Below are 14,772 nucleotides of genomic sequence, written 5' to 3'. Positions count from 1 at the left end.
TATTAGCAAATTCAAAGCAAAGTATATTATTAAATATACTATATTATATTAATATACTATACTATATTAAATACTATACTATACTATATATATATTTATATACTTAAATACTAAGTCTATAGCAATTATATTACTATATAGTACAGTAAATAACATTAAACTATTATTTACCCCATCAATATGCAAGAGGGCTCTGTATTCTCATGCACAAAGCTTCTATATTCTCAGCAATACAAGATACTACCTGACCTATCAGATGTGAAATAGAATCTTACTGGAGTTTTGATTTTCATTTTCCTGATTATTACTAATGTTTAATGTCTTCTTGTCTGGTTTGGCTACTGGAATATTCTGAAGTGTTCATTCAGGGCCTTGGCTCATTTAAAAATGTCTTCTATTAGTTGTGTTGTACAAGGGTTCTATATAGGCAGAAAACATAGCCCTTCTCAGGTCTATGATTCATAACTATTTCCAGGTCCTCAATGGTGTCCTCTGTTGCACTCTTCTCAGTTGCTGAAGTCACAAAATTACATATGGCGAATGAGCATGGAGCTTCTGTAACTTGTCTTATCCATTGGGCTGATTTTTTTTTAAAAAAATAATTTATTTAACTTGTATGTGCATTAGTGTGAAGGTGTCAGATTTCTTGAAATTGGCATTACAGACAGTTGTGAGCTGCCATGTGGGTGCTGGGAATTGAACCAGGGTCCTTTGGAAGAGCAGACAGTGCTCTTAAACACTGAGCCATCTCTCCAGCCCCCCTTGGGCTGATTTTTAACCAAGTGAGATACATAATTGTTACATAGTTTAAGCCTGTTAGAGAGCTTCTAAGTCTTGTATCTTGTTGGCTGGATGATATTTATTAAGAGATTTGAGGTCTAATGAGATTTCAAGGAGCTTTTACAAATTGTTTGTCATTTCATTTTCTTTATCCACATTTCACACTAGAAACTATTGATCTCAAAAATCCACAAAATTCCAAATCCTAGAACAAGTCTCTTTACTGCTATTAGCAATAAGAGAACTCAGTGGTGACTTTCCATCCAAGTGATCATGGGATTATCTTAATGGCAGTGTGGAGAGTAGACAAAACTCTTGATTAAAGCAGTACAGGAAGGATGTTCTTTAGTTGAGCTTTTATTTTCAGCTATCAGGGTTAGAGTTGAGAAACATAAGGTCTACTCACCCCCATCAACAGAGGGAATATAAGGAAATATTTTAGCTGAACAGACAAGTCTGGGAAGAAAAATATTTTTAAATGCATTCAACACCCTTAGTCATCAAGGAAATGCAAATTAAAGCCATTTTAAGATTCCATCTTGGCTGGGCGGAAGAGCTACCCTCAGGAAAACAAACCACAAATGTTGAAAGGACTGTGGGGGACAGTCGCAGCTGTAATGTTGGTGGAGTAAACAGTAGAGCCACTATGGAAATCAGTGTGGGGGGTCTCTAGAAAAACTGAGCCTGGAGTGGTGCTGCATGCCTTTACTTCCAGAACCTGGGAAACAGGCAGGAGTGAGATCTCTGCAAGTCGGAGGCCAGCCTGGTCTACAGAGAGTTCCAAGCCAACCAGACTAACATAGTAAGATCGGATTTCCCAGGACCCAGCCTGGTCTACAGAGAGTTCCAAGCCAACCAGACTAACATAGTAAGATCGAAGTTCTCAGGGCGGGGGGGGGGGGAGGAAGAGAAGAAAACTAAAATTAAAACTACCATAGGCACAGCTATACTGTTGGGTAGATAAAGAACTAACTCACACCACACAGATTCTTGCATGTCCATGGGTATTGCTGTTGTATTCACAGTGGCGAGCAAATGGAACTGACCCAGACGCCATCCACAGATGACTAAAGAATATGTGGCACAGATACGCAGCGGGATTTTATTTAGTAGAAACATGAAATAATGACATTTACAGGAAAACTGATATATGCATATCTGTGGTGTGTGAGAGGAGGGTCAAGACACTGAAAAGGGATTATGAAAAGGAAAAAGAGCATTTTAAGGGAATGAGGAAGGGGGAAAAGGGTATGAAAATACATGTGACATGAAAGCAAAATAAAGATTTTGCATAGGAGCGTGAGCACCAGAGAAAGGCTCTGCTATGGGGAAGACAAAAAGGGGGAACAGGAAAGGGAATGGGGAAGGGGTGCGATACAAACGAAGTATGTGTGAAATACCCATGCCTTTGTGTGCTCACTTTGAAGAGCAAAAACAAGAAAGTATAATACTGTGTGTATTTCTGAAGATTCGATGCTGTTCATTCAAAATGAGCATCATGGGAGTCTATGCAGAAAAGGCCCCTGCAGGACAGAAGCATTGGTACCTTTATGTTGGGGTGAAGCCGCATCAAAGTCCGCTTGCTGTACTCGCTGTTGATCCCGAGCGCTAGCTCTACCTCTTTGTAAAGCATTATGAAAATCCGCACGCCTTGTTGCTGTCACAAGAAAACAGGAATGAGCCCCTAGAGAAGACTTCCTTCCCCTCCTCCTTTCCCTGTGTTACAGTTCCTTTATTCTATAAACTGTTTTAAACATCTTTATAAACAAACAGTGCAGAGAATGACACACATTATGTCAAGACGCAAATAGGAAACATAGAACTTGGATGTGGTGGCAAACACTGGTCATTCCAGCACTTGGGAGGTGGAGTCAGGGGGGAACTGGAGTTCAAGGCTGGGCTCAGCTACAGAGAGAGTTTAAGGCTAGCCTGAGCTACATATGATCTTATCTTTTGAGATAAGATCATAATACATGTTCAATCATACATGTCCCTTCATATATGTTCAATCATAATAGTGTTGGCACTGCATTAACTATAGATCCTAGAAAGCAGAGACCGGCGCCTCAGCTCCTGAAAGTATCCAGTAGCTGTGGTATCTTTCTGAACATTGCCAAGCAATTATCAGTCAGGAAAACTGTGACTTTGAGTCTTTGAAGCAACAGCTAGTGCCAAATGTGCCCTAAATGTCTCAGGGAGAAGATTATGTAGAATTTTTCTTTCCCGAAACAAACAAACAAACAAACAAAAATTGGTGTACGTGGACAAAGCAGTTCTAAATCTTCAAAGATGAATATGTTGGGTCTTAACTCACAATTAGATTCTTAGGACTTCACTGTGGCAGTGGCTAAAGGTAACGTGGACATACAAATTAACACAGATATTCTCCTCGAATGTGGGTCAAAAGAACAGAGCCAGGGCTGTTGGGGCCCATTTCACTGTCAGCTAAACCAGAAAGTGCCTGGTGATCTCCCACTGGGTTAGGCCATCTGACCAACAGGAACCATCTATTTCCACAACACTACAGACTCAAATGCCATAAGAGTTTGTGCTTCTCGGTAGTAGATAACAGGGATAAATACAACAGCTCCCCAGTGTTAATCTGCCAAAACAATAGAGTATGTGAATTTAGTGCAAGACCACAATCACTTTACTACTTAGTTACCCCTGAAATAAATCTATGGTCTTGGAAGGACACTAGATTTACAACTGGGTGTTCACTAGATGTATCAGAAGACACTGCTCTTGTTGTGAAAAAAGAAAGTCAAAATTCATCTATATGACACATACACATGCTTGTGCAGGCATATATGCTCACACATATCTAATTTCATTTCTGTAGTTAACACCTGGCCCTCGGAACTTATTTATTGCTCACGGTAACAGTGCAGTTACTATTACAATCAAATATGAAAGTACAGGGCTGGCCAGCTGACTCGGCAGATAAAGGTACCTGCTGCCAGGCCTGCTGACCTACGTTTGACCCCTAGAACCCATGTGGAAGAAAGAGGGAACCTCTATACAAGCACTGCAGCATACACGAGCATGCACGCGCGCGCGCACACACACACACACACACACACACACAGACAACACACTCACACTAATACACATATATTTTAAAGAATGGTGTGCTGGAGAGATGGCTCAGAAGTTAAGATCATAGCGTCTTCTTGCAGAAGAGGAGAGTTCCATTCTAAGTAACCTGTGGTTACACCTGACATCATTCCAGGTGGCTCATCTATTTCAAACGGTGACATCCTGCTTTTGGTTTTGAGATTGTGCCTCTCATTTCCTTTTATGTCTGGGTGAGTGTGGCATGTATTCCCATGCACAGGAGGCCCTGGGCGTGAACACAGGAAAGGCTCTGCATGACCTCCTCTATCACTCTCTTCCTTATTCCTCTGAGGTGGGGCTCGAGGTCTGGCTGGGCTCCCAAGCCAGGAAGCCCCAGCCATCTTTCTGTCCCTGCCTCCTGGCACCAGGTGAGGAGCCTGCACCAACCTCTGCCCAGCTTGTTCTGCATGGACACAGATCTCAGGCCCGTGTGCTTTTGCAGCAAATATTCTTGCCCACTGATCTGCCTCTCCAGACCTCAAATTCTTGAGCTTAAAACATATTATTCATGAAGAGCGGTATCTGCAAATTAGTACCTGGTCTGTGTCTTGCAGTTTCCTACTTATCCGAATAACTGATGGATTTTTGAGATAATACAGATGTTACCTCTAATGGATTACATTAATGCCTTCCAATTATTACACCTGGCATGTTCTTCCATACCATGCCTTTAGTCACTTGAATAAAGTGATGCTAAAGGAAATAGAGTAGAAATTCTGCCTGCTTTTATCTTAAATACCAATGACTAACAAGGAAGTAATATCCAAATGTTATTTTTAATGGGGCTTATCTTATATACTTATGCTTATACTTATAATAAACACTTAATTTGTGGCAGATTCCCATGATAATAAAGCCATAATATCTTTTACGAGCTGCATTACAACACAGTCACAAACTCTATAAATGGTGAAGGAAAAATCATTCCTTTGCGGTAAAGCCATTTGCTTTGTTGTAATAGTGCAGGCTTATAAAACCATAGAGACTAATTCAGCAAACCAAAAGCCAAACCTACAAAACACAGATGCTAAGTTTGTAATTTAAAAATTTTGTAATTTAAAAAGTGTACTTTGAAGTAGCCTTCCTATATGCAAACCTTGAATGTGCTGAGATCATAAACCAGTAAAACAAAAGCATTCATTATAACGTAAAAGAAAAGAAATTACCTTAGAATAAACCTAGCCAAATAAATGACAGTCTTCTGCAGTGACCATTTAAAACACTGAAGAAATTAATTAAATACAACAAGATGGAGGTGAGGCTCAGTGGCTAGAGTGCTTGTCCCCAGTACTGTATAACCAGTCATGGAGGGTCTCGAAGCAGGGGGATTAGAAGTTCGAGGTCATCCTCAGTTGTGTAGTGAGTTCAGTGTCCCCCTGGAATCTATAAGACCATGGGGAATATCAGAAGAAACTGACAAAAGTTGAAAGGTCTCCTATGTTCTGGGATTGGCAGAATTAATTTTGTGAAAATGTCAGTGTCCCCCCAAGACCACCTACAGGTTCAATATAATCGATACAGAAATCCCAATGACATTCTTCACAGAAAAAAAAAAAATCTTAAAATTCACAGACTTCACAGAAGCCTAAAAGGTATCAGTAACCAAGCAAGGCTGAGCAAAAGAACAATGTTGGAAGTATCACCATGCCTGATTTCAAGTTACGCTACAGAGTCAAAGTAACAAAACAGCATGGTACCAGCACATAGAACAAGAATAGCAGAAAGGACCCAGAATTAAAGTCATATAGTATAGCCACCTGCTTTTTGGCCAAAGGTCAAATAAAAAAAATAAAAAACAATGTATTGGAGAAAAGACATTCTCTTCAGCAAATGGTGCTGGGAGAACTTGGTTTCAGCATGTAGTGGAATGAAACTAGAGTCTGATCTCTCATCCTGTACAAAAATCAGCACCAGGCCAGGCATGGTGGGGCATGCCTTTAACTTCAGCAGTTGGGAAACAGATAAAAACTGGGTCTCTATGGATTTAAGGCCAGCCTGGGCTACATAACAAGTTCCAGGCTAGTCAGGATTACATAGTAAGCCATTTCTCAAAACACACATGCACACACATTTGCACACTTTAGGAAACTGATTTCCTCAAAGAAGAGGAAGGGCAATATTAATAGTGGAAGTAAGAAGGCTCCCGGAGTGATCTTGTGAAATAACATGTCTTATCTTTGGTGAACTTAAGCAAACAGAAAGTTCTAGAGAACAGACTTCCTGAAACACGAGCCTCTGCAGATACATGTTTGGCCGTCCTTATCAGATACAGTGGCCCAACACGGCAAATGGGAATCTTAGGGGCTTTGTGAACACAAAATACACATGACAATGAATGAAAAAAAAAAAAATAGAGTGGAAAGTAAGACGATCCCTTTCTTAGCCAGCTTCTTCTCTGATAATTTAGAGTAGTGCGGTTTGTCCGCTGTCTGTCATTACCTTACACAACCTCACCCCAGAGATATAATTCATTGCCAAGAACTTCTCTGGGGCTGTAATACGGTAGGAAAAAAGAAAACAAGTGATGAGAGTTAAAATCCCTATATTGAGAAGAGGGGCCAAGAGGATCAGGATTAGATGCTAGCCTGGGGTATATATGAGATCCCATCTCAAAAAAAGCAGGGGAAGTGTGCCTGTCAGATAAAGCAAGGACAACTCCTACAAGCTGTCCTCTGACCTCCACACATGTGTGCACACACAAATAAATTTAAAATATAATTTAAGAAAAAAGAATTAAGAAAGAAGGAAGAAATCATATCCTCCCTATTTAAAGATGAGAAACAGTGCGCTGCCACAGCACACATAGCTACGTATTTTTAACCAGTTTTGTCTAAAACATGGCCCTGGAGGCTAAAGCTTCCTTCCCCTTTCCCCTGCAAGTCACCCAGTCTTCTGCTCCAGACCCCATTGGTTTGCTGGGTAGACAGGGAGTGATCGGTCTTCCTTCTCTTGTGTGGACACCTTTCCCTCAGACAGCTGACTATCGCTCCAGTAGTCTTGTGTCTTGGGGTGCAAATGGAAAAAAAAAAAAATCAAACGATGACAAATTCAATGGGAAAAGCAAAACCCGTCTCCAACTGCTGTCAGCTTCAAATTTCTCGGAAATTTTCCTTTGCTGTCAATCTCGTATTTCTAAGATTGAAATGTACTCAACTACAAGGCAGAGTCTGGTTGCCATAACATGAAGCAACTTATCTTCTCGACTCTTAGAGTCCTAACTGCAGGGGCAACCCAAGGCAGTAGCCTGCCCAAAAAATCAATAAACAACCTGCCTGGACTGGCTGGTACTGATGATGACATCGAATATCAGGAGGCCCGGGGAAGGTAAGAACATCAACTCAGTTGTTACCAGGGAAACAAAACACAGGTAAAGAGATGTGTACCTACATGTCGGCTGTAAGCCAGACAAGGCTGCAGACTCTGCTGTAAAATATTAAATGATCTGCACAACCAGAAGAAACATGTATTCATTTTCATCAACTCCACGGACCCCTGGGACACACTAATGCGAACATAAATATTATGTCACACACCCCTCCTTTCAAACTTAGTATGTGGCTTTCAGAAGCTAAATTATTCATGAGAAGCAATGTTTATGTGAATATGAGCTATCAGAATGGAATGATCCAGATGTTAAAAAATGGATGAGCAAAGCACAAATTCAGTGCACTGAGACAAGGGGGAAAAGTCCATTAAATGTGCCACAGAGCCACGAATCCTTTGTAGCATCACCGTTTATCAGGACGTTAAAGCAAACCGTTTCCTACAATTTAGAGGTTACAAGCTGCAGAAAGCATCTGAGCTGGAAACACGACGCTATCATCAAGCTGGAATGTTCACTCACTATGGTATTCGCCAGAGACCTCAGCAGGGTTTGTGGGTCAAAGGCTATGAGAAGCCACACCAGTGATGCAAAGGCAGTTGGCCAGGGACCTGGAGGGCAATAGGCCAAGTAACAGGAAGCCAGCAGTGGAGAGACAGGCTTGCAAGCTCTTTCTCCTGCACGCTGCCCAGCATTTGCTACCTTTCTCGGGTTTACTAAGAGATCCACACCACTGAGGGCTCTCAGCCCTACACCCTAGCTGTCATCATTTCCTCCTGGGAGCTCAACCAAGCCCAATGCCTTACAGTATCATCCCTCTTTTTTCAATGCTCACAGCACCTGAGGAATGTGCCCACCCTCAGCACTCCCAAAAGCCTCAGGTTGTGAGGGGCTCCCTGTGAGGCCTGCCTCGTGCTTTTCCTCCAACCCCTGAATCTAGATATTTGCTCTTTCCACATGCCTGTGGCTTTTCTTTACATTTGTGTTAGCATGTATTTCAGGAAGTAATGGGTTTCATTATGATACTGTATACTAGTGCATAATGTACTCTGATCATCTTCAATTCCGGATTATCACGCCTTGCTCCCTCTCTCCCTATTCCCCTTCCTCTCCCTCCAAGCTCCTTCTCTATTACCATGTATGTTCTCTATTATTTTTCTTTATTATTGTTATATGTACACACACACACATACACAGGCACGCATACATGTAAAACCTGAATCCGTTTAGTGTCACTTGTATGTATATGTGCGCGTGTTTAGGGTTGACCATTTGGTACCGGATAACCAATTAGGGGCTCTTCTCTAGGGAAAACTGGTTCTCCCTTTCTCAGCAGGGATGAATCATCTGGGGAGGCCATAGACCCAGAGGAAAACATTCTGCTGTGGCTTTCCTAAACCGGCAGAATGTCTGGCTGCACTCTGAACACTTTATCCTGTACGCACAGGTAAGCGTTGCTTTCACCTCTCATGGAAGGAGCTTCTTTTTGTAGCAGGTGGCGGCTAGTGTGGAAAGCCATAACCGTAAAATACGGATGCTCAGCACTAATGCTACATCTGCAACGAGACCCCTCTGTCTAAGGCTCAGGGAAGAAGCGGTGGAAGCATCGTAGAAGCCAGAGGACTGGGATGTCTGCGGAGAGGCTGCATCTCCTCTAGAGGACAGGGAAGCTGCATGTGTGTGAGCTCTATGCTTCCACGGCTTAGGATTCAGGCGATTATTTATCGTACACTCCCCCATGACGGCCATGCTCCTAAGCAAGGGAAGGCATACAGCAAGTTCATGCTGACTGAAACCTAAGAAAAGTGAATTCCCAGACAACCGCTGTGGAGGAGAGTCTCCCAGCGTGAGTGAAGGTTCTTAGCCAAACCCGGGGAAAGTTTGCTGACATAGGATTTTAAGGGGAAATTCAGAAAGATGCTGCTTCACAGAGAAAAAAATGGGGGAAATTCCAGATCCTTTAACAGGGAGGAAGTTGGTTGGTAAGCTAGGGGTGCTTGCCTAGGATGCAAGTCTTCAGTAAGGGATAGCTGGGCTTGCCTGGAAAGACATCTGCTGTCACCTTCCCTGGTGATTTGTGCCTTTTATAGCTCATCACAGACACCTTTGAGCTATTGAAGGAATGTGTGAACAGAACTTCTCAGGCTTAGAGTCTCCTGGTTTGTGAATGGAATGGATTACGGTACCCATCAAAGGCATGCTGGGTGGATAAAGAAAATTTCATCTTCTCTTAGTATGGGCAATGAGGTCTGTGTATGATACCTGTGGAAACTCTTCTGGAAGGTGTGGGGAAAGGACAACAGAAAGAGGAAGGAAAAGTGGGAGGGTAGAGAGGTTAGAAAGACAGAGGGGATAGGAGGGAGAGGGGTGCAGAGACCTCTAAAAGTAGCAGTGCAGCCCTGAGTAACTCAGAACCCAGACACCTGATAGAACACACTTCAGGAGAGGAAACAACAGCAGCAACAAAGCCTAAGACTGAGTCAAATACAAGGGTTAGCACGCGCTAACTAGACGATCGATAATGAATCCAGGCTTATTCTAATTAGTCCTCAGAATGAAACCAAACCTCATAGTTCTTAACGTCTTCCCTGATAGTGTGTGTGTGTGTGTGTGTGTGTGTGTGTGTGTGTGTGTGTGTGTGTGTAGGAGAGGGCGTGAGGTCTGCGGGGGAGGTAATGTGTTTGGTATGTATGCCAATGCATGTGTACAGAGGTTAGGGGAAGTTAACAATGTCTTGTTTCTATCACTCTCCACCTTATTTCTCTGAGACAGGGTCTCTCGTTGAATCCAGAGCCAGGCTGGCAGCCAACAAAAGGCAGCGACGCTCCTGTCTCCACCTCACACCGCACCAGGTGCACATGACCATCTCTGAAGTTTTATAGGGAGACATGAAGCCAGGTCCACGGTGAGCAGTAGAAGCCCTTAGCTGTGTAGCCAATGTTCTTACCTGCGGAGCCATCTTCCTAGCCCATCCCCACTTTCATCTCATACTCTTCTCTCCCAAATAAACTGGGAAACAGAAAGCCCCCCCGACATGTGTGTGCAAGTGTATATGTAGTGTGTGGTATGTGCGTGTCTGTTGGGTTTCAAGCTCTAAAACACTGATTCTCAACCTGTGGGTCATGACCCCATTAAGGGTTGAACGACTCTTTACAGATTAATATGATTCATAACAGTAGCAAAATTACAGTTATGGAGTAGCAACGAAAACAATTTTATGGTTGGAGGTCACCATAACATGAGGAACTATGTTATTAAGGGCTCACAGCATTTGGAAGATTGACAGCTACTGCTCTAAAGTTAAAAAGTTAAAAGTAAATTAAAAAAACAAATTTTTTTTTGAGACAGTTTCAAGTAGCCCAGGCTGGCCTTGAACTCCTCATCCTTCTTCTTCTACCTCCTAAGTGTTGTCATTAGAGATGTGCGTCACCACAGTTGGTTTTATATGGCCCAGCCAGGGCCTCATTCAGGCTAAGCAAGTGGTCCAACTAAACCCGAGCCCCACGCTCACATGGCAGATGTGAAAACAATGGTGCGAGCATGTCCGGAAATACTCACTGCTTTCCGTTTGAGGATACAGTCCAGCCTCCAGCGATTACCTTCCACCACTGGGCGCTTCAGGAAGATTTCCGGACTCAACCTGAAGTCACAAAACCAAAGGAAAGGGATGGAAACAAAAGACAAAGGTCTCTGTGTCACAGAGACCAGCATTAACCATGCATCATCAAGACTACTTCAGCAGGTCTCTAGGATGTAAGACTATGAGAGAAACTCTGTCCAGTCAAATTAATTCAAGACCCACACCGATAATCACAGCATTTGGGAGGTAGAGGCAGCAGGGTCACAAGTTCAAAGCCACTCTCAACTACATAGAGAGTTTGAGGCCTCTGGGCTACATGAGACCCTATGCCAAAATAAAACATTTTTACACACACACACACACACACACACACACACACACACACACACACAGGGAGGGAGTCAACTATCCTCCCAATATTTCTACCATTTCCTTCTTTGCTGGTATAGCCTACCATCCACTACTAAATTTGCATATCTTGTATTTGTGCAACTAGAGTTGACTTGATCCTGGACAATGAAATATTTGGCAGGGTAAATGAGGAAGTTTCCCCTTGATGGAACACACACACACACACACACACACACACACACACACACACACACACGCATATATGCACACCACAGCAGAAAAAAGACCTGCCCATGTTTGCTGCTGTAGGGTAGACACTATATGGGACAGGAAGCTTAGAGAGGTAAAAACATAGTGAAATTCTAAGAGGATAACCAGAACCCTGATATAGCTAGGCACTTCCCCCAACCTCAGGATTGCTCAACTCTGGTACCTCACTAAAAGAGACAGAGCTTGACTTCCAGTTACAAAGGCAGACAGAGTCCACAAGAACCCGGGGCTTTCTGAGAAAGCACACTGGCCTTATTAAATTCGGTGAAGTTGAAAGCTATCCCCTGGGTGCTTCTCCTTTAGAAAGCCCAGCCACAAGGTAGCTAAGAACACCTACAGAGTCACACTCTCCCCGACCCCTCTGCTTGGGTCTAAAGGCAACTCCAGTTCAATCTATATCTGACTTAACACCTCTGTAATGAGGGGCAGCAACAAAGACAACCCCTCTCCCCAGAAAAGGGAGGGCTGGAGGAGCAGGACACAGTGTGGGTTTACATGGGCCTCCAAGAGGTACTCTAACCTGAGGGAAAGCAGGATTTGCAAGAGACAAAAAGACAAGGAGAGATCATTTGTATGCTCTTTTTTTTTTTTAAATCGATTTTAAAACAAAGCCAGCATCAGCGGGCAGGAAGAGTCAGCATGATCGCTGCGAGGTGCTGCCTTTGGGGCAGGACAGGACCACGGCACTGAGGAACTCACAGCAGCGGAGGCTACCTGCACAAGACCTGTACGAGAGCTAGCCAGTCAAACTCCAGGAGCGGTGGAGGGACCACAAAGCGAACACCCAGCTGAGGATCGGATGTTGGCTGCTGGGGAGAGTCCGTTTTGTTTAGGGGTGTGGTCCCTGGGACCTTGGCCAAGTTCCAGTGGCTAGTCCTATGTCCCACTTCCCACATACACATGCTATGCATACATACAGACAACACTAATTAGATATGGTGGGTTGAAAGGGGAGGACGTGAAGTTGGGAGGAGGACATGAGGAAGGGAGCCTGAGATGAACTGAAGGGGGGAATGTAATAAAAATACATTGTGCACATGTATGAAAGTCTCAAGAGAAAATACATGTTAGAAAACAAAACCTTCATGTTCTATGAAAGAAGTAAAAAGCTTTCTGCCTAAAAATTAAGAGAAAATTATTCTTAAAATTTGAAAACCAATGTATTTAACATTAGTTGAAAAAAAAAGGAAGAAGGAAAATTAAAACCAGAATAAAACATGCAGCGGAAACTGACAAAATTCAATATCCATTCACAATCAAATTTCTGTTTCATGATTATTTTATTTTATATGTATTGGTGTTTTGCCTGCATGTGTGTCTGTGTGAGGGTGTCAGATCCTCTGGAACTGGACAGTTGTGAGCTGCCATGTGGATGCTGGGAATTGAACTCCGGTCCTTTGGAAGAGCAGCCAGTGCTCTTAACCATTGAGCCATCTCTCCAGGCCCCACAATCAAAATTCTTAAAAAGAAGAAATAGAAGTGAGCTTGCTTGGGGCTGCAGGGATGGCTCAGAGATGGAAAGTACTTCCTGTTCTTTCAAAGGACCTGAGTTCAGGTCGCAGCACCCATGGTAGAGGGCTCACAACTGCCTGTTACTCCGTTTCCAGGCCATGTGATGCCTTTGTCTGGTCTCTGTGAACACTTTCTTTGTGGCATATACGTGCGCACGGGCGCGCGCACACACAAATAGCTTTTAATAAAAAAAAAAAAAATGAAGTGAACCTGCTCAATAAAGAGCACATATTCAAAATGGACCCCAATGTCATATCACTGTTAAGAGCCTGAATTCTCTTAATGTTGGGGGAAAGGCACGGAGAGCAACACTACCATAACTACTCATTTGTGGTGGCTCAAGTCAGAGCAAGAAGGCAAGAGAATAAAATATAAAGCAAACCATTCAGAAAGCCAGAGGCTAAACCGTCTTCATTCATAAGATATGTCACAGAAGGAGAAAATCCCAAAGAATCTACAAAAAGTCGCCGGCCCTAATAAGCAAAGTTAGCACTATCACAAGAACTAAAGTCAATGTACAAAAATTTTCCTGTTATGATAACATTAAAAGTTAAAGTGCTCACGGATAAGTTTATCAAATTGTACATAGAGGCCCCCGACAAAGGATGGTAAGATGCCTCAGTGAGTATAGGCGCTTGCTGCCAAGCCTGAGCGCCATCCCAAGAACCTTTATGGTAGAAGAGAATCGACTCCTGCAAATTGTCCTCTGTCCCCCACGTGGGTGTCGTGGCATGCAAACATTAACTGAAAAGCTTGGTAAAAGGTAGAAAAATAATCTGAAGTGGCATGGAATCAGGGCTAAGTTTATTGGTTACTGATCTGCGAGGAAATCCTGGAAAGCGATCAGCACAGAGATCCAGAAAACTACAGTTCCAGCTTGACAAGGAAGAACATCGTTCCTGGCAGAGGCCAGGGCAGCCACAGAGAGCCCACAAAAGGCAGTTCACATGAACCCTAGTGTCTCAACTCCTAATGGAGACACTGTTCAAGAATCACATGTTGGAGGAGGGTGCGTCAAGACGACTGTTTAGTCCTAGTGGACTAAAAAAAGGAAGCCACGAGAAATTAGAAAACAGTTGAGGGACCATGGATAGTGGAGGGTGGGGCCTCAAAGAAAGCAGTCCCAGAAAGCTGCTATGATCTTCTGGCTCATTCGCAAGCTGTCCTTGTGGGGATTTGATCCACACTAAAATCAACTAAGGAGTTTGAGGAACTGCAGCCACAGGCCAGAAATAGATTGCAATAGATTGCAACCATGCGCCAGAAAACCATGTCAGAAATAAACCACCAGGTGGCGCACACTATATGGGTCAGAGACCAGCATAAGCATAGGCTTTGGTACTAAAACTGGCATTAATAGTGGTAGACTTCATTCAGACAGAAACTAAACAGAGAAATAATGAAACTAACAGATGTTATGAAGCAAATGGACCTAACTGATATCTACAGAACATTTCACCCAAACACAAAAAATATGCCTTCTTCTCAGCACCTCATGGAACCTTTTCCAAAATTGACCATGTACTTGGACACAAAGCAAGTCTAAATATATGTACAAAAATTGAAATAACTCCTTGTATCTTATCAGACCACCACAGATTTAAGGTGGTCTTAAGCAACAGAATGCTTACAAACTCATGGAAACTGAACAACTCGCTTCAACTTGCTGCTCAATGACCACTGGAAGAAAGAAAGAAAAATTAAAGACTCTAGAATTCAATGAAAATGAACACACGCCATACCCAAACTTGTGGGACCCAATGGAAGCGGTGCTAAGAGGAAAGTTCATAACACTAAGTGCCTTCCTAAAGAAACTGGAGAGACCTCACACCATAGATTT

At 43.0% G+C, this 14,772-nt stretch overlaps 1 protein-coding gene across 6 annotated transcripts in view; it reads right to left on the bottom strand.

Moving 5' to 3' along the window:
- Positions 1 to 14,772, bottom strand: part of Pld1 (phospholipase D1) — a 194,759-nt gene that overhangs the window by 72,246 nt on the left and 107,741 nt on the right. For all 6 annotated transcript variants that reach the window (XM_055625940.1, XM_055625944.1, XM_055625943.1 and 3 more), the window contains 2 exons: positions 10,778 to 10,859; positions 2,327 to 2,437 (listed from right to left, as the gene is read on the bottom strand). In XM_055625940.1, the coding sequence (XP_055481915.1) occupies positions 2,327 to 2,437; positions 10,778 to 10,859 (193 nt within the window). The remainder of the gene's footprint in view (positions 1 to 2,326; positions 2,438 to 10,777; positions 10,860 to 14,772) is intronic.

The sequence above is a fragment of the Psammomys obesus genome, unplaced genomic scaffold (assembly GCF_907164565.1).
Source record: "Psammomys obesus unplaced genomic scaffold, mPsaObe1.curated_primary_1811, whole genome shotgun sequence".
In the NCBI taxonomy this organism is placed as follows: Eukaryota; Metazoa; Chordata; class Mammalia; order Rodentia; family Muridae; genus Psammomys; species Psammomys obesus.
Note: the sequence above shows the minus strand (reverse complement) of the source record. Positions and strands in the feature narration are given on the sequence as shown.